Here is a 27,199-nt window from a genome sequence, read left to right as displayed (position 1 = left end):
TTGGGTCAGATAGGGGATGTAGGGATCATGTAGGGATTATGGGGGTCAAATAGGGATTATTAGGGTCAGATATGGATTATAGGGGTCAGATAGGGATTGTGGGGGTCAGATAGAGATTTTGGGGTCAGATAAGGATTATGGGACACAGATAGCAATTATGGGGGTCAGAAAGGGAGTATGGGGTCAGATAGGGATTATGGAGGTCAGGTAGGGATTGGGCATAACACACGGATTGTGGGTTTAGATACAGTTTGTGAAATATGTTGTGAGTTAAGAGTTGGCAGTATGGAATTTTGTTGAAATATCTTTTGAAATGGTAAAAACTTCCAAATCTTTCTGATGAAGAGTAGATGTGCGGGATCGGGCCTGCAAGAGAGCAGGCTGTTTGCATTGTGTATACGGTGATCTTGGGCAAAAAAGGTCCATTTCTGTGCTTTCTACAGACAGACTCCATCTCCTCATCACCTATCCAGAGACAGCTTCGAAAGAGAGGGAATCTGGGAACCCCAAGATTCTGCCCTCTGACCACATCCATCTCTGAAAAAGTAATTCTTTAATCTAGATTTGTTGACTCACCCAAATATCTCATTGACCAGTTTCTCTGTAAACTTCTCCTCTTCAAAACTGCTGATGCTGAGCAAATGAGCTCCTTGCTCATGACAGAACATGTGTGCCTGCACCCAGTTCTTCTTAGCATAGATGCTGTTGAAGTGAAACACCTAATTAGGAAAGGGAGATGAAAGTGAGACAAAGAGTGAACACAGTGACATCTGAGTAACCTGAATATTAAATGTTCACAACTTTTGGACATCAGAAATCACACAGCAAATGGTCCACTCAGATTACATCATATTGACAGCATAGAAACAAGCCATTTGGCTCAACTGGTTATGTTCCACACAAGCCTCCTCCCAGGCCTCCACATCTAATCTTATCTGCATTACCTTCTGTTCCTTTCTCCCTCTGTCCACTTATCTAGCTTCACCTTAGAGGTTAGAAATGTTAGGGCAGTTCTCCTTGAACAGAGAAGGCCATGAAGTGAGCTAATATTTTTCAAGATGCTGAAGTTTAGATAAAGAAAAACAATTCTCTCTGGCTAATTGATCAATGATCAGGGGTCACAGATTCAGAATCTTTGACAAAGGATCTCAAGGGAAGATGAGGAGAACTGTTTTCACTTAGAGAGGTCAGGATCTGGAATGCTCAACCTGAAAAGGTGATGGAATTTGATTCCATAAATAAATGTAAAAGGGAGTTGAGAGGGCACCTTGAATATGAGGAACTTTCAGGGTAATGGACAAAAAAGCTGGGATAAGGGACTAAACATGATTACTCTTTCATACAGCCACCAGAGGCAGGATTGGGCCAAATGGCTTCCCCCTGTGCTGTATGTTTCTGTGATTCTGTAACTGTATTTGTGCTACTCCCTGCAGCTACTCCTTACGATAATGACTTCCATATTCCAACCACTCTCTGCATAAAGAAATTTCCCTTAAATCCCTCATTGGATTTATTGGTGACTATCTTATATTTATGACCACAAGTTTTGGTCTTTCCTGCAAGTGGAAACATTTTCCCTACCTCTAGCCTACCAAACTTTTCCATAATCTTAAAAAGCTCCATCTGGAGTATGGGTGGCATAATTGTTATATCACTGGACTGGTAACCCAGGCTGCTGGAATAACAATCTGGGGACAGAAGATCAAATCCCACCATGGCAACTGGCGGGGAAGGGTATTGGCACAGGTTAGAGATTTTCAGGGAGCATTGGATTTGAGCAAGTGTTCCATTTGGAAGTGGTGGAATGGGCTATGTTGGGTGAGGTGGAATTTGGCACAAGGAGGTTCCATGAGAAGCTGAGCTAGTTTGCGAGCACTTCCTCCCTCACAGTGACCAATGCCACTGAGATTTCTGCGTTCTCAGACTGTGTTCTTCAGAAAGAGCAGCACCAAGTGTCTCTTTTCATGTTAACAATTTTGATCTCTTTGAAGTAAAGCTTTGCCCAGATCGGTCTGGGCCACAGCCTTGGCTATACTGAACGCTGGGGCTTCTGTTGCTCCTGAACTGTTTTATTCTTCCACCCATTTCCCCTGGAAGACATTTTTACCCCACGTGGTGAAGAATCAAGTTATTTTCAAAAGACCGTTTTCAATTTCTTTCCATCAAACAACTTCAGAAACATGATCTTTCCACGCCTCTGGCACAAAGAGAGCTGCTGTTCTCTCCGATGCACACTGAGACTTCCTGCTGAATGGGGTTGGTCTGGGCTCAGGAAAGCACATGCAGTCCATCGAGCACATCACTTGCACTAGCTGTCCTTCAGAGGGACATGAAATAAATTATGCATTTTTTCCATTTTGTTTAACACGTTTGTATATTACAGCCAAGTCCTTATTTAATGTTCCCCTGTTTAACCTTGTTTCATTCTGGAGCTGGTAATCCCGTCGAACACGCGAGATTCAGTTTTGACGTTGTTTCTCGCATGACATGATTGACGCCATTTTAGAATGGCCTAATTCCCCCCCCGCCGCCGACTTCCCGATGAGCTGCCCGCTCCCTGACTCAGCCTCTCACTGCTTCCCTCTCCTGGACTTGTGTTCCCGTTGAAGATCCAGATCTGATCCGAAGCCGGAGCTCCAATGTTGTGGAAGTGCGGGTCCCGATGGCGTGTGAGAAAAACCTGGATTGTAGCGGCCGGAGCTCGGCACTGATGCGCCATCGGGACTTCCACAACACTGGAATTCCGGCTTCGGATCAGATCTGGATCTTCAACGGGAACACAGGTCCAGGAGAGGGAAGTGGCAAGAGGGTGAGTCAGGGGGCGGGAGGCTCGCCGAGAGGCTGCGTCAGGGAGACAGGGGGAGGCCTCAACTCAGAGGTCGGGGAGGGGGAAGGGCCACAACATGGGGGTGTTGGGAGGAGGAGGGTCTGCAGATCGGGAAGCAGGAGGTTTGGGAAGCAGCATCTACAGCAAGCACAATGTACTGTAAGTAGAAAGTTACATTCTTCCATTATATTTTTAAACTTATTTTATTTTAAAAGTTACTTATTTTACCAATGTAGTAACTTAGCAATGTAAAATATTTCAATTAGAGGGTATAATGTTTTAATATTTGTTTTTTTTTTGGATAAGGAAGGTCCTACAGAACCTAACTACAGTTTTAACATTAATTCCTGTGGGAAGCAATATTCCACTTAAAGTCATGATTTTCAGGAATGCAACCACAACTTTAAGTGAGGACTTATTGTAATTATAAAAATACTGGAGATGTTTGACTGGGTCAGGCAGTCAAAAAGGGGCACCAAGGTGATGGAAACTCCAGGAATGCATCTGACAGGAATTGGTGACTCTAACCTGTCCTGAACTCTATCTTACTGATTTAATCAACTGAGGAAAGGTTTCCATTGATACAACTTTCCAAATTTGCACTCCCTTTGCTCAACTGCATCTGCCAGAAAGCACAGAGCCTGAATCCATGCCCGAATTCCAAGCCGGTGATGTCAGTGGGCAAAGGTCATAGAATAACCTAAGACAGAAGCAAGCCATTCTGGCTGTCAAGCCAGCCCTTTCAAAGAGATATCCGATTAGTCCCGCGTCCACTTTTTCCCCAAGCCCCTGCAGTTATTTCTCTATAAGTGTTTATCCAATTCCTTTTTGAGGGTTACTGCTGAATCTGTATCCACCACGCTATCAGACAGTGCATTCCAAATCCTAAGCACTTATTGCTTAGAAAAGTTTTCCTCATGTCACCCTTGGTTCTTTTGCTACTCTCCTTAAATCTGTGCCCTCTGATTATTCATCCTTCAGCCACTGAAAACAGGTTTTCTTTATTTACTCTATCTAAGCCCTTCAGTATTTTAAACACGCCTATCAAAGCTCTGCACTCTGTGATCCTTTTGCAGCCAGAGCATCCCAGCCACGCGCATTCCACCTGGCATCTTAAATCGACAGCCAGGAGATCAGCACAATTGGGGCAAGTGATTCAGAGTGAACCCTCTGCACCTCGCCACCACCATCACCACCTGCCCCCACGCCCACCCCCCGCCCCGCCCCCACCCCCTCCCCCAACACCCCCGGCACATGCACCCCCTTCTGGTTTCAGAAGCAAATGTTCCTCCCTGGAGCGTGAGAGTGACACAGATAAACACAGGTTTAACAAATGAAAAATACAAGCAACAGGAGAAGAGAATTACAAGTGAAACTCACAACAAACCAGCAATCTGCTCATCATGGAGAGCAAGAGAGAAATATCGGTATCTTTTATCAGTGATATTTTCAGTGCTGGACTACAACTGGGAGCTCCATACAGTTGTGTCAGAATCTATGGAGATAATTTTAAACTAACTGGCTGAGCAGGAAACCTACAGGACAGTGAGGAACGTTGATTTTACATCCTGCCCAACATTATTCCCTGTTGACTTTAATTAGCTGAGATCTAAGCTAGCATTACACCAGTTCCTGTCAGCCTGCTGATGGCCCGTGTTTGGTCAAAATTGCCCCATGAGTTTGACATAGAATGAAATGATAGGCATGCACTAAAGCCCTATGAAAGAGATCAGGATCATGCATTTATTTAGCGCCCTTCACGTGCTTCACAATGAATTGCAGTTCTGAAGCGTTTGAAGTTTTCAAAGCAGCAGCCCATATGCTCTGAGTTAACAGTAGGATTGCGGGGTTGCCAACTCTACCATCGGATTACAGCGTCGCCTGAAACAAATCTCCCCGCCACTGAGCTCGAACTACTTTCTTCACACAGCTAAAATTCAGGCCAGTTATTATGGTCAACAGCATCAACATCCCTGGGCCCCTTTTCCATTCAGAAGCCAAGGCTGTAGCGAGTTCCAGGCTTCGCTGTGCAGAGTTACACTATCTGTCCTTGGAATATTTTTGGCCGGGAGTTACTGCAGCGTAGCAGCACTGTTCTGTTGTGGTTTGGGACATGTGTTTTTGGTTAAGCTAGAAAATAAAACTGTGCAGTAACACTTGAAATATCCCAAAGAATAGAAGTGTCGGCCTCAGCAAGGCTGATTTCTTAGATTCCGTTCCACAGGAAAAGAATTCTGTCCTAAATGAATTAAGGGCAGGAATTGTTCATTTATTCTTTGCTCAGGCAATGCCACATTGACCTGCCAGAGTCTGAATTTATTGAGAGGAGTCTACTATTAGGAGAAGAATTTGTCTGGAATGAGAAGTCACTTGGCTCATAGTGTTGACTTCTACCATGAATCTGTACAATATCAACATCCTACTATTGACTAGAAACTGAACTGGGCTCGTCATATAAATACTGTGGCTACAACAGCAGATCAGAGGTTAGGAATCCTGCTGAGAGTAACTCACCTCCTGACTCCCCAAAGCCTGTCCACCATCTACAAGGCACAAGCCAAGAGTGTGATGGAATACTCTCCACTTGATCGGATGAGTGCAGCTCCAACAACACTCAAGAAGCTTGACATTGAACTGGACAAAGCAGCCCGCTTGATTGGCACCAGATCCACAAACATTCACTCCCTCCACCACCGATGCACAGTAGCAGCAGTGTGTACCAACTACAAGAACTAACCAAGGCTCTTTCGAGAGAACCTTCCAAGCCCACAACTGCTACCATCTAGAAGGGCAAGGGCAGCAGACACGTGGGAACACCGCCACCTGGAAGTTCCCCTTCATGCTAATTACCATCTCGACTTGGAGTTATATCACCGTTCCTTCACTGTCACTGGGTCAAAATCCTGAAACTTACTCCCTAACAGCACTGTGGGCGGCTCACCACCCACCTTCTCAAGGGGGACAATTAGGGATGGGCAATAAATGCTGGCCTAGCCAGTGGCACCCACACCCCATAAATGATTTTTTTTAAATTACACCTACGCGGTCTTTATCCCATCATGTCCAAGTTTCCTGATCATGGGCTCTGCCCTATTATGGCCTCCAGCCCACATATTTAAATTCCTGAAGAAAGAACATTATGAAAAATTTCTCCCCCAAAATTGGGCAAAGATCCATAATAACTGCCTTCATTGTTTAATTATTCATTAAAAAGTCATTTCCACAGCTGAAAGTCAGATGGTTCATGCAACACAGGAACAATCCCTGAATCATCAGTACCATTGGCGGTGACGCTAAATATTTCCCTCAGAGAGGCCTTTTCACCTCCAAAAACTGGCTGCAGCATTTACTGTGTGCGTTTCCTGGAACTTCCATTCACTTTAGTGAAGGTTAAGTGAACTGGAATACAATAGGTTCCCATCCAGACATTGTGCTTAATTACAAGAATGCAATAAAGCTTTTATAATGTAGACAGATTCACTTTGAAAACAACATACATACAAATATATGATGGAATAAACGACTCTTTGGAAAGTTGAAAAGGGGCTCTGACTCTGGAAGACGAGTCATATTGGACTCGAAACGTTAACCCTGTTTCTCTCTCCACAGGTGCTGCCAGACCTGCTGACTTTTCCCAGCCTTTTCTGTTTTAATTCCTGAAGCGTGAACTCTGTTTCTCTTCCGACAGATGCTGTCAGGCCTGCTGTTTCCAGCATTTTCTGTTTTTATTCCAGATTTCCAGCATCCATAGTATTTTGATTCGTTTTTCGGTTTATGAGAGGCTGGAGGGGGAAGAGTCTCATCCACCCTGGACACATGCACAACATCCTAAAGCTGCACCAGTTTTAAACGGAATCCAAAACATATTTATATCCTTTTCAGGATCACTACAGTGGACATCCCAGCCAAGAATAGCAAACAAATATTATCTTCAATCTATTATTATCCTGTGCTGACCCAGCCATGATCACAAGCTTTGTTCCTGAGAATTTTGATCATTTCTTTTCAAGAAACAAAAATAATTAAGTATTGTAAAAAGGCCATTTGCATGTAAAGTTCAGGGGATTTGGGATCACTGGGGGAAGGGGGCATAGAAAGTGTAAGAGCTCAGGGCAGCAAAGCAGCTGCAGGCTGACACAGGGGGAGGTATCACTCAATGGATTCCACCTGGTGAATCTGGCTTGGGTTTGGTTTGATTTCTTTTTCAGGATGATGGGAATATCTGGTTTCACACGATGTCCCACCCTGACTGATGACAAGCACACGGCGGCTGGTAGGTGAAGGCTTGTTGAGTTAACAGTTTCCTGTGTTTGTACCCATACCATCTGATACATGAACGCCCAGTTTCAGTCACTTGGCTGTTCACAGTATCAGTTGTGAGTCAGTGGCTCATTCTCGTCTCTTGAGTTGAAGGTTGGGATTCAAGCCCCACCCCAGGATTTGGACACATAGGGTGGAATTTTTGCTACTGAGGCAGGCAGCTCGAGTCGGGGAATTTCCTGACTCGCTGGATCTGCTTCGATAAAAAAGTACACCGAATTGCGTGATTTTCACTCCAGGGGCATGTACACATACAGATGGACCCGCTGACCCTGGAAGCAGAGTGTAGGTGGCCAAGGGGGCAGATGAGTGCCAAGGTGGGCTATTTAGAATATCCGCCTTGGTTCTCTGGGACTTTGCCCCAGTTGTTTCAGAATCTGTTAGGCTCTCAAGTCTTCCTCTTCCCCCCACCAGGCCCTAAACCCACCCCCATGGCTGCTCATTCACTCTATGCCAACTCAAAGACAACTCATGCCCCCGACCCACCCATGGCCTCTTATTCCCTCCATAGCAACTCAATGCCAGCTCATGTCCCCCTCCACCCCCCCACCACCCCCCATGGCCGCTGATACCCCCATGCCAACTCAAGCCCTTCAAGCACCCCATGGTCCCTCATACCCTTCATGTGACCTCCACAGCCACTCACCCAGTACCCAGCACGGGCAGTAGCCATGTAGAGATGAAAAAAATAAATTTCAAACAAGCTAACGTAGCTCTCACTCTTGCAATCTTGATAGTGAAAAGAACTCCCAGTCATAAAACCTATTCAAAGATTTTACATCTCAAATGGTTAATCTCTTATAAAAACAAACTTATATTCAAACCCAACATCAAAGAGAGCTATGGGGGAGCAATGGCATAGTGGTATTGTCACTGGACTAATAATCCAGAGACCCAGAGTAAAACTCTGAGGACCTGGGTTCAAATCCCACCACGGCAGATGGTGGAATTTGAATTCAATAAAAATCTGATGATGACCATGAAACCATTGTCGATTGTTGTAAAAACCCATCTGGTTCAATAATGCCCTTTAGGGAAGGAAATCTGTTGTCCTTACCTGGTCTGACCTACATGTGATTCCAGACCCACAGCAATGTGATTGACTCTTAAATGCCCTCTGAACAATTAGGGATGAGTAATAAATGCTGGCCTAGCCAGCAATGCCCACATTCCATGAATGAATTAAAAACATCCTTTAATAGCCTCTTTAAATTGTCAATCAACAATGCGTTCAGAATTCCTGCTGAGAAATTTGTACCTTTTGAAACTCAGCCAAGCATTCATAGTGACATAATAATAACCCATGTAGAAATGTCAATAAAAAACTCTATTGCAACTGCCGCCAGCAAAATACCAGTGACACAGGAAGATGCTGTTCAATTGGACTTTTAATTGGCTTCAAGCCTCCAATCAGCCGGCAGCTGAGAATCTTCCCCAGCAGCAGGCCTGCATTTGGGAGCCATCCTGATATGGTTCTCCAGCATTCTGCTGCCCCCCCACCCACCCTTCCCCCTCACCCCCACCCCTCTTTCATAGCGATTCGTGGGTCAGTAAAATCTCACGCACAATTTCAGCTGACATCTCAACCAACACTAAGGAAGTCCTGCACTGTCAGAGATGCTATCTTTCAGATGAAACTCTAAGTTGAGGCTGGGGCTGCCCTTTCAGGTGGGCATGATAGATCCCGTGGCATTATTTTGTCCTGTCCAATATTTATCCCTCAACTAACACACAAAAACAGATTATCTGGCTATCGACATATTGTCCTTGGTGGGAGATTGCACATTTCCTACATTACGACAATGACCCCACTTCAAAAAGTGCTTCCGTGGTTGTAAAGTGGTTTAGTACATCCTAAGGTCACAAAAATGTTGCAGAAGTGTAAACCTTTCGATCTTTCTGTTCGTGCCCTTAACTCAGCAACTAATTGTTATACTTCCTACCTCTAAAACCATCTTCAGCATTAAAACTCTCTGAGATCTCTGCGCTTCTCCAGTTCTGACCTCGTGCACATCCTCTATATTAATTGCCCCACGCTAGGTTGCCCTGTTTTCAGCTACCTGGACCCTAAGCTCGCGAATTCCCAGATCAATATCTCCACCTCCTCCCACACTCTCCTCCTTCAAGACTCTCCTTAAAACCAGCCTCTTTGGCTAAGCTATTGATCACCTGTCCTCATAGCTCCTTATGAGGGTTGATGTCACCGTCCTGTGAAGCACCTTGGGACGTTTTTCTGCATTAAAGACGCTATTTAACTATAAGCTTCTGTTGATTTTGACAGCAGTATGTTGTTGTGCACCCTGCAGCCTGACATCGACTTCTGTCCTGATCAGTTGTCCAAGCACAGTTGATTGTGTTGGGCCCACCAGGCCTTGGGTCGTAATCCAACACATCCATAAAACTGCTCCTACGTCCACCCTGTGAAGACTCAGTATAATGGGGTTCATGGTGCTCGGGAAGCCAGGGTTAAAAATGTGCCGCTCTACAGAACGCTGTTTCGTTTGGCATTGGCTTGATGCTGCTTTCCCACATTTGGAGAGGGGAACATGCTCCTGTCATTTAATACAAGCAGTGGGCCTGAGATAGTGCAGCTGAAACCTACTGAGTGTTTGATGTGACTTTTGGTCACACGGCAAAGGATTTATGACTGTTGGCGGAGAGTCAAGATGAAAACTGTGAAATGTACGGTACTTTTGAGTTTTGTGTGAATACTTGTATTGTGCCATTCTTGCCAGAAGATAACTCCTGCCTTCAGTGCTCACATCCTTCTATCAGTCTGTTAAAGGTGTACCAAAACTAGGGACCATAAATCTAAGACTGTCATCAATAAGGAATTCAGGAGAAATGTCTTTATCCATGCTACCACATGGAGTAGATGAGATGAATAGCAGCAATGCATTTAAGGGGAAGCTAGATAAACACATAAGGGTGAAAGGAATAGGTTAAACTGATAGGGGTAGATAAAGAGGAGTGAGAACAGGCTCCTGTGCAGCATAAACACTGGCATCAACCAGTTGGGCTGAATGGCCTGTTTCGGTGCTGTACATTCTAGGGTTTTCTTATGCAAGTAAGGACTTCTGACAGCCCAGTTAGTCATAGTGTCAGTTCAGTATCAGCGAGGGTGATGGACAGTTTGATGTGCTGTTTACCAGCTACAGGTTTTCAACTGCAGACGATACTGGATGTGGAGAAATCCAGAGAAGCAGCAAAATGATTAATCAAAGAGGAAATTCTAATCCTTAAAAAAAAATCAGAGATATGGACTTGATTGGCTGCCAAATGTCTGATAGTTCAAGGCTGTTCACCAAAGGATACTCGTCTTGCAGATGACACCTTCTCTTTAAACTCCAAACTGATTTATTAGAATTACTTTTGGCATTTTAGTCAATGTGTTGCTGTCATATTCCATTGTCTGTTACTTGAAAATTGATGTGAGGTTGCTTAGTTCAAATGCATATATTCATCCTTGTGTTCAAGCCTCTCCATGGCCTTGATCATTCCTCTGTATAACCTCTTCGGGATCTAGAAGATTCCAAGAGCTCTGCGTTGCTCCAAATCTGACTGCTCGTCTATCCCCTACTTGCTTCACCTCATCGTTGGTGGCTGTGCCTTCAGTCACTGAGGCCCTAAGTGTTGGAATTCTCTCCTAAACCTTGCTGCCTCTGTCTCCTCATTTTAAGCACCTCTTTTATAACTTTTTGAACAAACTTTTGGTTACTTGACCTAAATGTCTCCTTCTTTGGTTCCGTGTCAATTTTGTCTGATATTGCTCCTGTGAAGCAGCTTGGGATGTTTTACTATGTCAGAGGTGCTATATAAATGTAAGTTGTTATATACCTTACAGGTAAATAAGGTGCACTAACCAGACAGAGGAATGTCATACCAATCTTTAACCTATTATTCACCGTCATCAACAGTAATTTCTGCCTGTAAAATTTAAAACATATAAATTAATGGAGAAAAGTTGCAATTCTGAAAGAAAAATCTTAAATAAGGAGTACACTTAGTGGGAGATTGGTGCAAAAAATGGAGACCACTAATGAGTAATATCTGCGCTCATGGCCAGAGCTGCTGATTCTTTTGGTTTGCAAAACGTGAAAGGGATTGATTGTGTGTTACATACAGATAGATATCATTGACTTGGTTTTCTCTAAACTGCAGTCGAGGCAGGCTGGGGAAATGGGGAAGAGCTGCCTTTGTGTTTCTATATCACTCCCCTGAGGGAATGTCCCTGCTCTAAGTGACTGCCAGGGGACCACACTCCCGATTACACTGTACTTTCCAACCGCAGGAATACAAGATCACTGAGAACAGTGAGGCCAAAGGTCAGTGAGGTTGTTCCTTTGCAGATGTGAGGGCTGCCAACTTGTGAACTCCCAATCTGGCTTCATCTTTGAAGCTGTTCGCAGGTCCTAACCTTGAGACCAGCTCATCCGCTCCCGCCTCCTACTAAAGTGCTAGGGTTTCGAATCTCTAAAATCAAGGTTAAAAAGCCTGAGGGAGGGCAAAGGGGAATTCTCCGGATTTCACCCCCACCCCTTTTTGGCTATGTTTTCTTTCTTCTGTTTACTTTTTCCTCTCCCAGGAGAATACACGGTCACGGGGAGCGGAGGTAGGAAGTGCCTGGTCATGATGTTCCAGGCATCGTGAGGGTGGAACAGCCTCAAGGGACCAGCTGGTCTCTGCCTGCCCGTCATGTCATATGTAAACAGGAAATATGGTCAGGAATGTTAGCCTTGCAAGCGAGGTGCTCCCAGAATTGATGTACTACTCTCTGCTTAGTGATTCTCTGCTATCCCCTCCCATGCTGCTATATCTCCTCGTTATTTTGCCATTCACGTTAAATCTGTGTCCTCCCCTTATTGACCCTCCTACCAGTGGAAACAGTGTCTTCTTAACTACTCTTATCAAAACCCTTCATAATTTTGAACACCTCTATTAAATCTCCCTTAAATTTCTCTGCTTTTTAAAGATTCATTCATGGGATGTGGACATCGCTGGCTAGGACAGCATTTATTGCCCATCCCAAATGCCCTTGGAAAGGGGTTAGTGAGCTGCTTTCGTGAACCTCTGAAGTCCATGTAGTGTAGGTACAACCACAGTACTGTCAGGGAGGGAGTTCCAGGATTTTGACCCAGCGACAGTGAAGGAATGGCAATATATTTCCAAGTCAGGATGGTGTATGGCCTCGGGGAGTGGGTCTTGCAGGTGATGGTGTTCCCATGCACCTGCTGCCCTTGTTCTAGGTGTTAGAGATTGCATGTTTGGAAGGTGCTGTCAAAGGTGCCTTGGTGAGTTGCTGCAGTGCATCTTATAGATGGTACACACCATTGCCACTGTGCATCGGTGGTGAAGTGAATGTTGAAGGTGGTGGATGGGGTGCCAATCAAGTGGGCTGCTTTGTCTTGGTTGGTGTCAAGCTTCTTGAGTGTTGTGGCAAGTGGGGAGTATTCCATCACACTCCTGACTTGTGCCTTGTAGATGGCGGACAGGCTTTGGGGAGTCAGGTGGTAAGTAGAATTTCCAACCTCTGACCAGTCCTTGTAGCCACAGTATTTATATGGCTAGTCCAGTTCAGTTTCTGGTTAATGGTAACATACAGGGTGTTGAAAGTGGGGGATTCAGTGATGGTAATGCCATTGAATGTCAAGGGAAGACGATTAGATTCTTGTTGGAGATGGTCATTGCCTAGCACTTGTGTGGCACGAATGTTACTTGCCACTTATCAGCCCAAGCCTGAGTGTTGTCCATGTCTTGCTGCATTTCGACAAGGACTTTTTCAGTATTTGAGGAGACACAAATGGTCCTAAACATTGTGCAATCATCAGCAAACATAAGCGTCTCGACTTCTGACCTTACGATGAAGGGAAGGCCATTGATGGAACAGCTGAAGATGGTTGGGCCCAGGACACTCGTCTGAGGAATTCCTTCAGAGGTGACCAGGGACTGAGATAACTGACCTCTCAACAACCACAAACATCTTCCAGTTAGGTATGACTCCAACTAAAGGAGGGTTCCCCCCGTGTGGTAAAGTGAGGTACCCTATCCATTTAAGAGAATGCAAGTGTACTGATCATGTGACAGCACTGACAAATCACTGTACAGCACAGGCAACTGGGAACAGTAAGTCTAGTTCTGGAGGTTTCTGTGTGCGCACATATGATCTGGTGTTTCAATAAACCATTGCTGCTTATTCTTATATCAGTCTCTCCCCATTATTGATTGCAAGCAGAAATTGATGAGAACATAGGAAGGCATGCAGTTAGAGTTCGGTTGGCCAATGAACCCTTTTTGCTAAGACATAAAACCCTGATTCCCATTGACTATGGTTTTGCTGGGACTCCTTGATGCCACACTTGTCAAATGCTGCCTCGATGTCAAGAACAATCTCAGCTTCTCCATTCCTAGTCACACTTGTCATTTTCTGACTGTGTTTAACAAATGTACATGTTTCACAGATACCCTTCGACCGCCCCGCCAACCCCCCCCCCCACCCCCCCACCACCACCCCCTCGCAACCTCCTTGACCCACCATCTCTCCCTCCATTTCCCCGTTGCACTGCAAACACAGAGCCACTGCCACCACTGTCCTGGAGATGGTGACACAGTGGTAATGCTGTGGACTAGTAATCTAGAGGCCCAGTCTAATCCTCTGGGGACACAGGTTCAAATCCCACCATGGCATTTGGTGGAATTTAAATTCAATTAATAAAATCTGGAAATGAAAGATAGTCTCAGTGATGTTGAATAATAAACCATCATCGATTGTAACAAAAACCCAGCTGGTTCACTAACGCCTTCTAGGGAAGGAAATCTGCCGTCCATACCTGGTCTGGCCCACATGTGACGCCAGACCCACAGCAACGTGGCTGACTCTTAACTGCCCTCTGAAATTGCCGAGCAAGCCACTCAGTTTAAGGGCAGTTAGGGATGGGCAACAAATGCTGACCTTACCAGCGACGCCCATGTCCCATAAAAGAATAAAGAAAAAACCTGTTGCAGCCTTTGTGCACGCTTGCCAGAAGCTTCAACACTCAGATCTCTCTCAATCTGTTAAAGGTGAAAAAAGGGGCCATCAATCAAAGACTGTCACCAATAAGTCCAATGGGGAATTCAGGAGAAAAGCTACCACATGGAGTAACTGAGGTGAATATTAACGATGTATTTAATTGGAAGCTAGGTAAACACATGAGGGAGATAGGAATAGAAGGTTGAGCTGATAGGGTTCGACGAAGAGGACTGAGACTAGGCTTATTTGCAGCATAAACACCAGTATCGATCAGTTGGACTGAATGGCCTGTCTCTGTGCTGTATGTTCAGGTCACCTACTCCTCTGTCATCCCTGCAAAGATGAGGCAGCACTCTGTGGCAAATGGACCAGCAGACCTCCTAAAACAATCCAGAGTATTGTTGTTCACTTTCCAATAGAAAAAGTTCCATAAATTTTAATTTCCCGCAATCTGGGTGCCTGGCCCTTTAAATAACGGACCCAGCTGCCTGCTTCCTCTTGCTTCATATTTTTGGGGAGTGGCCAACGTGGGTGTTGTCAGGATCTGGCTGTCCAACCTTGGAATCCTGGCATCACATCTGGTTTAAGCTGCCGCCAATTCAACGTATTGTAGCATTTACAGTGGGGGGGGGGGGGGGGGGCGCAGCTGCGTAGGTATCGCAGAGGCTGAGTGAGCGGTGATCCATGGCACAGCCTGCTCCAAGGGCAGTCAGGCAGGCCTGCGATGCTGAATGAATTTCTCACCCACGAAGATTATTTATGTGTGAGAGCAGTTGGCGCCTGTGAAATCGGGCCCAGCATGGTTAAGCACATGGAGAAGATGGGGGGTGGGGGGAAGACACTGCGAAGGTCTCACGAGCCCACCTCCAATCTGAAAGGAAACGAGCTGCAATTCACTATGGCCAGCAGCAGCACTTGATATCACTGGCCACAATGAATCCCGACACATTCACCCTCAAGCTGCATCGTGGCAATTGGCTCAATATTAAAAGCAGATACTGACATTATTTTTTAAGGATCCCGTGAGTGAGTCCAAGTTACTGTGAGCGGGTTTAATTAGTGAACACTGGAAGGTAAAGGACCCTGTGGATTGTGTGCTAGCTGCTTCTTAGCACACCTCCGCACGCAGAAAGACCATCTGGACTGCAAGTGAAGCCAGATTCTGATGCAATCTTCAGCAATGCTCTGGGTCAGAGGGATTTCTGCTAAAATACTGATCTTGATAAACAGCGATTACGGGGAACAGACACACAACTCTGTAGCTGGAAAGAATTACACTGAATACCTCTCTGATGACCAGTATGATAATCTCAATCATTATAACCAGATTGCACATTAATAAACCAGGTTTCACAGTCTGGTCCTCATTGAAAAACTCGGGTAACAACTAGCAGCTTACTCTGGGAATATGTTATTAAGACTATTTAAACAGAGTTGATTCGTTTTGGTTATTTCTGTCAAAGGTTTGAGTTGGCGTGAGATGACAAGCTGGTCTTCGGTCACCAATATAAACGAGTGTGTTGCTTCACCAGTGAATACACACAATTCCTTCTGACTGGACTAATCTCCAGAGCACTGTCTGGATCTGAGGCAGACCACATTGCACCCTGCTCCATAGGCGCCAGACAGAGTAGATTAGGAACAAGTAAGGAACTGAACTACGTTGAACCTTTGCAAATCACTACTGACAGTCCTGGTGAATACTGAAGCTGCGGAGAATCAGTAAAGGTTCCCCTGACAACAATAAGGTGCTTTAAGATTCAACATAGCAAAACATCTCAAGTCGTTTCACAGGAGCATTATCAAATCAAATCTGACACTGGGTGGAATTTTACGTGCCCTCTGGTGTCAGGCGTCATGGCAGGTGTGAGCGGACAACATGGCAGAAAGACCGTGTTTGCAATCGTCTGCTCCGCCCATAAATGTCGAGCCACGTTTCCTGCCATCAGATGTCGGGAATCTCACCGTAATACATCTGCCGAAATCATCCTCCCACGCGGGAATCATTCTCCCACGCTGGATCATACGGGCAAGTTGGTATGTTGCACGCCGGCGTGCCTTGTCTTAAAGGGGACAATTGTGAGTGGCCTCCATGGTACCTCACCATGGCGCAGCTTAGAGGGAACATTGGCTGCATCACGGTGGAACAAATATCACACTGTGCTCTGGATTCAGTCAGCAATGCCCCGCGATGTTGTCTAGTTACAATAAATACTGAGCTCTTCAAAAAATGCCCTTAACAACCAATCTGGAGACCTCACCTCAGCCTCCGCAGCATGCGATACAGTTCATCTTGGATACAATTTGGAAGGGCAAGGTTCTCGAACCCTGAGCAAGAGCTTGATGGCAAGGACAAAATATTTGAGCGCCAGCTGCATAAACCCTTCGGTGGGTGAAGGAAACAAAAATGGTTTTATTTGTGATCACCACATCTTCCATGACCTGGTGTCTAAGCAAACCTGCCGCCTGGTAATCACAGCCACTTGTAATTAGCACTCAAGTGAATTCCTCATGTCTGAAAGGATTGGGGGAGGGGCAAGGCAACAAAATGACAGATGCAAGAGTTTGAATCACATACAGTAGCAGTTGGGAAACAAAGGGCTGGGATTGAAGTCATTCCAAATCGTTAGAAGCTCAGTGCCACCAATGTAACATCGGCATTGTGTAATAAATGTTAAACTAACATTGTACATGGTTCAAAACTGGCCGATAGCTCACAATTCTACCAGACTGAAGAGCAAGCAACCTGAGGCAAGGCCTGGTCCTATAGGATTCTAAACAATCCAGAAAATTAGCCTTTTCTTGATCAGACTGAGCTACAAAGATGCTTTCAGATGTCATGGAACCAAGGTATAGCTATAACATCAGAAATCATTGAACACAAACATGTCTTTCAGTCTATCAACCCTCCCTATAGACTGTATATGATGCAAATACATGCACCCAATGCGGACTCTCACACTGCCACATCTAGTCTCCCTCTCACAGTAGCATATAATTCTCCCATCGTTTTTCCAACCAGTAGTCATTATACCTACACTAATGTAGAGTTTATCGTGCATATTCTCTACAACATTAAGCTAATCCTTGCTCTGCATAAGTACTTCCTGATTTCCATAAGTCAAAAAGCAAAATTCCAAAATATTTTTCCGTACATCCTCACAGGGCTTATTGTCTCTCCTGGACCTTATTGATCAGCTCAATCTGTACCCACCCCCGAGAGTTCTGTCGGGTCTCAGTCTTGGCTGGCTGACAGCATTCTTGTTCCTGATTCTGTGAGTGGTTATTTAGGGCCCTACTCCAGGGTTTGAGCACATAATTTGACCACTGCAGTACTGAAGGAGCGCTGCACTCTTGGAGATGCTGGCTTTCAGGTGAGATATTAAAGCAAAGCCACACCTGTCCTCTCCGAGGGATATTAAAGAACCCATGCGCTTTTCAAAAAAGAAAATGGGAGTTTTCCACGTGTCCTAGCCAACAATTATCACTTGACCAACTTCAGTAAAACAGAAACAAAAACAGAATTACCTGGAAAAACTCAGCAGGTCTGGCAGCATCGGCGGAGAAGAAAAGAGTTGACGTTTTGAGTCCTCATGACCCATCTGGTCATTTGTGGAATCTTACTACGTTCAAATTGGCTGCCACATCTCCCTACAACAGTGGCTACAATTCAAAATAACTTGTCAGCTATGAGGCAATTTGGGAAAGTCTTGAGGTTGCAAAATTTGCTGTATAAATGTAAGACTGTATTTCTATCCAGCTCCTGTTGGTGGAAGTTAAAGAACCCAACCTCAATTGTTGTTGATAGGCTATCCCACATTCCACTCTGTGGGAAGTTTATTTTTCTTTCAAAGGCCCTAAAATTGCACTTCATTTAAATGGGTGAAAATCTGCCGTAGAAAAGCAGAGAGAAATTGTGGACAAACACCATGAATGTTTGTCTGCAATTATCCCAAAGTGTAGTTACAAGGGTTAAGTTACCGCTGGATCTTGTCCTTTTCTGGTAACTGTTAAGGCTTAACTTTTCAACTCTGATTGAATTGGACCCATGCCGTTCGCCCAATCTTACACATTCTGAATTGATGTTGCCTCTGCTTAGTCTATCGTTCAAGTGTAAACATTATACTTGCTAAATCTACTGAGGAATCCCTGTTAATTAATCTTTATTTCCTGCCTCCCAAAACTGTTTAAAAAAAACTTGAAAGGTTTACCAGTCACTTTAGTCTTGAGAACTAGCTAAGTTGCAAAATACTATTATTACAAAGTATTTACAGTGCAGAAACAGGCCACTTGGCCCAACAGATTCATACCAGTGTTTACACTCCATAGAAGCCTCCCCTTAATCTTCTTCATCTTACCTCACCAAAATATCCTTCCATTCCTTTCTTCTCCATGGGCTTCTCCAGCTTCCCCTTTAATGTATCTATGCTGTTCGCCTCAAGTACTCTTTATAGTAGCAAGCTCCACATTGTAACAACACCCTAGGTAAAGAATTTTCTCCCGAATTCCCTATTGAATTCACGGGTACAGTGCCTCAAAACCAGAAGCCTCGGGACCAAGGCCTAGAATCTTACTGGATTTCAGTTTGGGCGGTTCAGGTCAGTCAGGTCAGGTGGGGGTCAAGGGTGGGAACTGCTGGGAGCACAAGTGGCAAAGGGGGTAACTAATCACTCGCCACACCATGCCAATACAGCGCCCAGGCAAATTGTTCAGGTAAGTCTTTTTTTTATTTTTTCAATTAAAATTGACGCATGGCACATTCTAAAAATGCCCGGTTTTCGAATAATTCCAGCTTCTGGACAGCCAGGTTTGAGACACTGCTCTATGAGTAACTATCTTATATTTATGTCCCCTGGTTTGGGTTTTGCATGCAAGTATGGTTGCCAACCCTCCAGAGTTGGTCTGGAGTCTCCAGGAATTGAAGATCAGTATCCTGGACACTGCTGTGTGCGATCCTTGAGGAAAATCATGGGACAGGATTTTGCTCTTGGTGGGGGTGCTTGGAGGGGGTGGGCGGGAAGCCTACCGCCACCCGCAGTCAGCTCCGCACCGCGGGTGGGCCAATTAAGGCCTGTCCTGCGTGGATCGTGAGCGGCAGCACTGAGCGGCGCCTGTGTGGGTGGGAGGAGGAGGAGGGCGAGCGGGTCTGGTGCACAGTTTGCGCATGCACAAGAAAGAGCGCTTCAAACCCCCTGAGGCACGGAGCTGCCTCACGGAGATGGAAGCGCTGTGTTAACAAATAAAGACAGTAAAAATTCAATAAAACATGTCCCCCTCCGTGTGACTCTGTCACATGAGCTGGGACATGTCTTTAATTCCAAAATAAAGTTTTTACTTAACGTTTACTTGCTTTAGGAAACTTCATCCCGCTCATGGATGAGGTTTCCTAAAAATGTAAAGGCCGCTTGACCTATTCGCCTGCCCGCCAACCGTAAGGTTGGACAGGCAGTGTAGATTTAAATTTAATTAGATTGTTTAATTATCGGTGGGTGCACAGCCGCCAAATGAAATACCGGGCGAGTGCACGATGGTGTTGGGATGCACGCCTGATGTCATCACGCTTCATTTTACGCTGCATGAGGACATTGAAAAAGATAGATTTTCCTTTTCATTTTCTTTGAACATTTCTCTTTACGAGATATAAAAATATTGAAAATGGGGGATAAAAGGCTGTTTGGCTGACAGTCGAGCATTATCCAATTGTGTAATGAGACTTTCGGCTTTCTAATTGGTGTAGAAAGGCAGTGCATCACAAGGATGGGTGCGTTGACTGACTAATGGCTGGAACGTAGAGTCAAGTCACGTGATGAAACCTCCTGGGATACATTTAGTCACAGTTGGGAACTCTATATGCGAATGGAAGTATCTTCACCACACCTACACTACTGAAATCTCTTGTAATATTAAAGATCTCTGTCAGATCACCCCTCAGTCTTCTCTTTTCTAGAGAAAACAGCCCCAGCCTGTTCAATCTTTCCAAAAAGGTATAAACTAGCAGTTCTGATATAATTCCACAGAAAATACCTTTTTTTCACCTTCCCCACTCCCTCTGTATCTTTCTTATAATATGGAGACCAGCGCTGTTCACTGTAACCCAAGTGTGTTCTAACCAAGATTCTACACAGGTTCAGCATAACTTCTCTGCCTTTTAGTTCTATCCCTCTAGAAATGGACCTGAGGGCTCTGTTTGCATTTTTATGGCTTTATTAACCTGTGTTGGTACTTTTAGTAATTATCTGGTCATTTATAATCACTGCTGGTTCTGGAAATAACAGTAATTATACTTCAAATTATTTCATTGGCTGTGATGTCAATATAATTTTGAGGTTATGTTGACTGTTACGTAGTTTGACGGGTATTCACCTCCTCCCACCAACACCCCACCCACTCTGTCTCATGGGATTGCTGGAGGGATCCAACAACAGGCTGCCTGGCCAATCAATCCCAGCTCACAACAGCTCCCATCTGCCAGGCAAAATCAAACGCAGCAACTCTGAGTTTCGCTACGGTGGGGAAATGAAGAGGTGAAAACAAGGAGCAGCTGGCAGAGATCAGCGTAAAGTGCAGTTTGGGAGACCAATGAGGAGGGGATTGAGGAATGAAAGAGTTTGCATTGATACAATGTGCCTTTCACATCCTCAGGATGTCTCAAAACAATTCACAGCCAAAGGAGTATTTTTGAAGTGTAGTTATTGATGATTCCACAAATAGCAATGAGATAAGTCACCAGATCTGCTTTGGTGCTCTTGGTTGACGTGTAATATTAGCTCGAAGGGAGGAGAATTCCCCTATTCTTCTTTGAATCATATCTTGGGATCTTTTTTGTCCATCCGAACAAGCAGAAAAAGGGTCTAAATTTAACATCTCATCTGAACAAGGCCATCTCCAAGAGTGCAAAACTCCCTCTGAAGTGGTGGAGAGATGGGTGGAAGCTGACCTAGGATTGTACTGAGGATGAATTAAATTAATTAGAGAAGCTGGGATTGTTCTCCTTTGAACAGAGAAGGTTAAGGAGAGGTTCAGTAGAGGTGGTCAGGGTAGACTGAGTAGATAAGGAGTGATTGTTTATTCTCTCAGGAAGTTTGATAACCAGAGGATACAGTTTAAAGATAATTGATGGGAGATCCAAAGGGGAGATGAGGAGAATTTTTTTTTAAACACAGCAAGTTGTTATGATCTGGAATACAAGGTGGGATGTTACGGCTCCTCCTGCCAGTGGGATCTTCCGATCCCGCCAAAGTCAATGGAGCTTTGAATGGCTGGCCCCGTTTTCCGGCCCAACCCCCACTGTGACGAGGCTGTAAAATTCTGCCCACACTGCCTGAAAGGGTGATGGCAGCAGATCCAGTAGCACCTTTCCAAATAGAATTGGATAGAAACCTAAAAAGAAAAAAGGTGCAGGGCTACAAGGGAAGTGCTGGGAGACTGGGGCTAACTGTAGGGTTGCCAACCCTCTCGGAGTCTCCAGGAATTGGAAATCCATCTCCAGGACACTGAGTAACCCTGGAGAAAAATCATCAGGACATTAAAAAAGATTGTTTTTTTTGTGATTTTCTTTGAACATTTCTCTTTAGTGGGTGGAAAAACATTGAAAATGGTTATTTGGCAGATAATCAAGCATCATCCAATTGGATAATGAGTCATTTTGCTTTCCAATTGTTGTAGGAGGGCAGTATGTCACAAGGATGGATGTGTTGGCCGAGTAATGGCTACTGCGTGGGGGCAAATCATGTGAAGAAACCTCCAGGGATACATTTAATCACAGTTGGTAACCTGAACTAATTGGATAGTTCTTTCAAAGAGCTAGCACAGGTATGATGGAATGAATGGCCTCCTTCTATTCTATTTGCCTCTATGCCTTTTAGGCTATTCTATCCCATTTCAATCAGGCTATCTCCCAGTTCAATGAGACACTGCAGCCTGTCACCTGCCTTTGACAGGACATTTTGTTTGCTGAATACCAAATAGTCTCCAAATTCATTAAACATGCAACGTCACTGTGTATTTATATAGCACTTCAGATGCAATAAAATGTCCCAAGGCACTTCACAGGAACATTATCAAACAAAATATAACACCGAGCCACTTGAGGGCCATATAGGACGGAAGACCAAAAGCTTGATCAAAGAGGTAGGTTTTAAGGAATTGTTAGAGGAGGAGAGAGTGGGGGAGAGGTTTACTGAGGGAATTCCAGAGCTTTGAGCTTCACACTGAAGGCACAGCTTGTCAATGGTGGAGTGATTTTTTTAATATTCTTTCACAGGATGTGGGTGTCGCTGGCTGGGCCAGTATTTGCTGCCCATCCCTAATTGCCTCTCAGATTAAAATCAGGGGTGTTCAAGGGGCCAGAATTGGAGAAGAGCAGATATTTCAGAGGGTTGTAGGAGAAGGTATCAGAGATCGGGAGGGGGTTGAGGTCATGGATGGATTGGGAAACAAGGATGAGAATTTTAAAATGGAGACATTGCTTAACCAGGAGCCAATACCTAGAGGACAAAGCATTTTCCAGGCAGTTATGACAATCTGAATGCCTGAGCTGGGTTGATTTTGAGTAACTGCATTTTTATTTCACCATGGACTGCAGCGGTTCAAAAAGGCAGCTCACTGCCACCTTCTCAAGGGCAACTAGGGATAGGCAATAAATGCTGGCCCAGCCAGCGAAGCCCACATTCCGTGAATGAATAAAAAAAAAAGTGAGGGTCACAGAACTTCATGGCTTAATGTTCTGTCCATCTGATCTTGTTTGGCACCTTAACAGGACAGTCAATTTATCTAAGCTACAGCTGTGTTTACAAAATCATAGAAACACCTAGAGGAGGCCATTCAGCCCATTGTGCCTGTGCTGGTACTATCAAATAAGTTTCACTAAGCTTGTCTACATCATTGTTACCCTTTGCTGTTTGAGTTAGCCAAGTTCTCATTGTTCCTGCTTTAGCACCCTCTCCCCATCTCCCCTCTCTACCCCACGTTTTATTGCAAGTACCACTCTGTGGCCCTGCTCCACTGTTGTTCGTTCTCATTTTCCCTCCCTCCCAATATCCATTGTTACCTTCCTGTCTGCCTGCCTATATTCGGTATTCATTTCTCTTACCTGTGCCCCCTCTCCGCTCTTCCAGTGGTCATTCCTGTCCCCTTTGTCTCATCTCTTTCCATTTTGCCCAGCCAAACATTTGTTTTTAAAAACTAAAGCCTGATTAATAGTACATCGAACACCAGGTTTTTAATGATAAGCTAGTCAATCTCCTGTGGTGTTACACGTGTATGAAAGAATAAAATAGTCCTTTATGGTAAAGATTAAGGGGTAATCTAATTGGGGTGTTTATGGTGGTTAAAGGAGTTATGGAAGATAGAGAGAAACCATTTCTTTGGTGGCAGCTTCCAGAACGAATGTGTTTAAACTTAAATTTAGAGCTAAACCATGCAGAGGCGATGTCAAGAAGCACTTCTTCACACAAAGGGCCATGGAAATCCAAAACACTCTCTCCCAAAAAGCTGTTGAATCTAAAGCTCAATGGAAAATTTCAAAACTGAGATTGTTAGATTCTTGTTAGGAAAGGGTATTAATGGCTACAAAAACAAGGTGGGTAGATACAGCAATGATGCAGATAAACCATAATCTAACTGAACGGTGAAACAGGTACATGAAGCTCAATGGTCTACACCTGTCCCTGTGTTTAATTAATAATTACAGCATCTCGAGAACAATCTTACACTCCCAGTAGACACAAGAAGGAACCTGCATTCCCAATCCAATGGGTCAAGTAATTCCATACTCCTGACACACTGATCAAGATGAATTCTGTGATCCAGTAGACCAAAAGCAGTCTGCACGCAATACAACAGGAATTCTGGAATCCTGACAACCCTCTGCAGGTCAGGAGGTATATTGTACCATCCAGTCACACAGCTCTCCCACCTCCCATCATCACCGCCCCAACATCCCAAAGGGGAGTTGGTAGCCTAGTGATAGTGTCAATGGACCAGTAATTCAGAGGCCCAGGCTAATGGCCTGGGAACATGGGTTCAAATCTCACCACAGCAGCTACTGGAATTTAAATTCTCAGTAATGGTGACCATGAAACCATTTTTGATTGTCATAAAAAACCCATCAGGTTGACTAATGCCCTTTGGGGAAGGAAATCTGCCATCCTTACCTGGTCTGGCCTACATGTGACTCCAGACCCACAGCAATGTGATTGCCTCTTAACTGCTTCTGAAATGGCCTAGCAAGCCACTAAGTTCAAGGGCAATCACGGATGGGCAACAAAATGCTGGCCTTACCAGAGACACCCACATCCCATGAAAGAATAAATTAATATAACAGAGGAGCTGGGACTTTCTAATCTCAGTTCAAGAGACCTGAAGAATCCTGCAGTTCTAATCCAGTGTAGGAGCAGGGCTCCCAACAATGGATCAGTTAGGATCCTGTGCATCCCAACAATTGATCATGTAGGATCCTGTGCTCCCAACAACGGTTCGGATGGGATCATTCCAGTTTCTTAGTCTCTCTTGTATCTGTTCTGATGATGCCACCCTCCATACTGGGGCTTCTACTGCATCTATCTTTTTCCTCAACTGAAGTTGGCAGGGCCCTTGACAGTGTCCATCCCATTACTCATACTTCTGCTCTCACCTATTCCCCTCCCTCCCAGAACCACAATAAGGTTCTTCTTGCCCTCACCTTCCACCACACCAGCCCCCGTGTTCAACTGATCAGCCTCCACCACCTTCAGTGTGATGTCACCATCCGTTCCCTCTGCAATACCCTTGTCCGTTCCTCAATCACCCTCCCAACAACTTCTTTCCTTCCCATCTCAACGTCTAATGCAAGCACGGGAGAAGAAAAACCTATCCTTTCACGTTTTCACTCCCTGCACTCCAGGGCCCCAAATGCTTCTTGCAAGTGAAATACCAATTTATGTGTACTCCTTTCAATGGTCACAATGTGCTCTCCTCCACACTGGAGAGACCAAGCACACATTACACAACCGCTTAGTCGAACACCTCCATTCAGTCTACAAGTGTGATGGTGAGCTTCCAGTCACGTGTCATTTTAATTCTCTGCCTCACTGCCATGTTACTTCTGTCACTGGCCTCCAGCAACGTCCCAGTGAAGGTTACTGAAAGTTTGAGGAACGGCACCTCATCTTTCAATAGGCACTTTACTCCCTTCTAAACTCAACATTGAGGCAACAATTTCAGGCCATAAACACTCGCAATTTTCTTTTGGTCGGCAGCTGTAATGATTCTATTGTTGCACTGACACCTCCTCTAATGCATCCTTTGTTGCTTTATTTATCCCATTATCATCTCCTTTGGCTGTGTACCATCATCCCTTTTGTCATTTCATCTCTCCTACCTTTGACCCCATCACAGATCTTCCATTTGTTCTTTCCCTCCTTCCCCACTTTCCCTGCCTCTGTACTTGCATAAAACCTGTAACATCTCCAATGTAATCAGGTTACTGACCTGAAACATGAACTCTTTTACTCTCTGCACAGACAATGCCAGACCTGCTGCGTATTTCCACCATTCTCTGTTTATATATCAAGAGAATTTGTGTGCAGATGGGGTAAATTGTTTCTAAATCTGTATTTTTTTCCATTCATTCATGGGATATGGGCTTCACTGGCTTGACCAGCATTTATTGGCCATCCCTAACTGCCCTTGAGAAGGTGGTGGTGAGCTGCCTTCTTCAACCTCTGCAATCCATGTGGTGTAGGTACACCCACAGTGCTGTTAGGGAGGGAGTGCCAGGATTTTGACCAAGCAACAATGAATGAATGGTGATACATTTCCAAGTCAGGATGGTGAGTGACTTGGAGCGGAACTTCCAGATGGTGGTGTTCCCATCTATCTGCAGCCCTTGTCTTTCTAGATGGTAGCAGTTGTGGATTTGGAAGGTGCTGTCTAAGGAGCCTTGGTGAGTTCCTGCATTGCATCTTGTAGATGGTACACACTGCTGCTACTGTGCGTTGGTGGTGAAGGGGGTGAATGTTAGTGGATGAGGTGCCAAACAAACAGGCTGCTTTGTCCTAGATGGTGTCAAGCTTCTAGAGTGTTATTGGAGCTGCACTCATCCAGGCAAGGGGAGAGTATTCCATCACACTCCTGACTTGTGCCTTGTAGATGGTAGATAGGCTTTGGGGAGTCAGGAGGAGAGTTACCACAAGATTCATAGCCTCTGACCTGCTCTTGTTCAGTTCATTTTCTGGTCAATGGTAACCCCCAGGATGTTGATAGTGGGGGATTCAGTGATGGTAATGCCATGGAATGTCAAGGGGTGATGGGTAGATTCCCTCTTGTTGGAGATGGTCATTCACTGACACTTGTGTGGTGTGAATGTTACTTGCCACTTGTCAGCCAAAGTCTAGATATTGTCCAGGTCTTACTGCATTTGGACATAGACTACTTCAGTATCTAAGGAGTCGCGAATGGTGCTAAACATTATGCAAACATCAGCGAACATCCCCACTTCTGACCTTATAATGGAAGGAATGGCATTGATGAAGCAGCTGAAGGTGGTTGGGCCGAGGATACTACCCTGAGGAACTCCTGCAGTGATGTCCTGGAACTGAGATGATTGACCGCCAACAACCACAACCATCTTCCTTTGTACTGGGTATGACTCCAACCAGTGGAGAGTTTTCCCCTGATTTCTTATGACTCCAGTTTTGCTAGGGCTCTGTGATGCCACACTCGGTTATATGTTCCCTTGATGTCAAGGGCAGTCATTCTCACCTCACCTCGCGAGTTCAGCTCTTTTGTCCATGTTTGAACCAAGTCAATAATGTGGTTAGGAGCTGAGTGGTCCTGGCGGAACCCAAACTGGGCATCAGTGAGCAGGTTATTGCTAAGCAAGTGTCGCTTGATAGCACTGTTGATGACCCCTTCCATTACTTTACTGATGATGGAGAGTAGACTGATGGGGCAGTAATTGGCCGGGTTGGATTTGTCCTGCTTTTTGTGTACAGGACATACCTGGGCAATTTTCCACATAGCCGAGTAGATGCCAGTGTTCTGGCTGTACTGGAACCGCTTGG

General features: G+C 44.9%; 1 protein-coding gene across 3 annotated transcripts in view; it reads right to left on the bottom strand.

Annotated features, from left to right (window-relative positions):
* The window catches only part of mrc2 (mannose receptor, C type 2), a 263,455-nt gene that overhangs the window by 87,996 nt on the left and 148,260 nt on the right, over positions 1–27,199 (bottom strand). For all 3 annotated transcript variants that reach the window (XM_041173462.1, XM_041173463.1, XM_041173464.1), the window contains one exon: positions 577–719. In XM_041173462.1, the coding sequence (XP_041029396.1) occupies positions 577–719 (143 nt within the window). The remainder of the gene's footprint in view (positions 1–576; positions 720–27,199) is intronic.

Source organism: Carcharodon carcharias, chromosome 23 (assembly GCF_017639515.1).
Source record: "Carcharodon carcharias isolate sCarCar2 chromosome 23, sCarCar2.pri, whole genome shotgun sequence".
NCBI lineage: Eukaryota > Metazoa > Chordata > Chondrichthyes > Lamniformes > Lamnidae > Carcharodon > Carcharodon carcharias.
The sequence above is the reverse complement of the archived record's forward strand: the minus strand, read 5'-3'. Positions and strand labels throughout refer to the sequence as shown.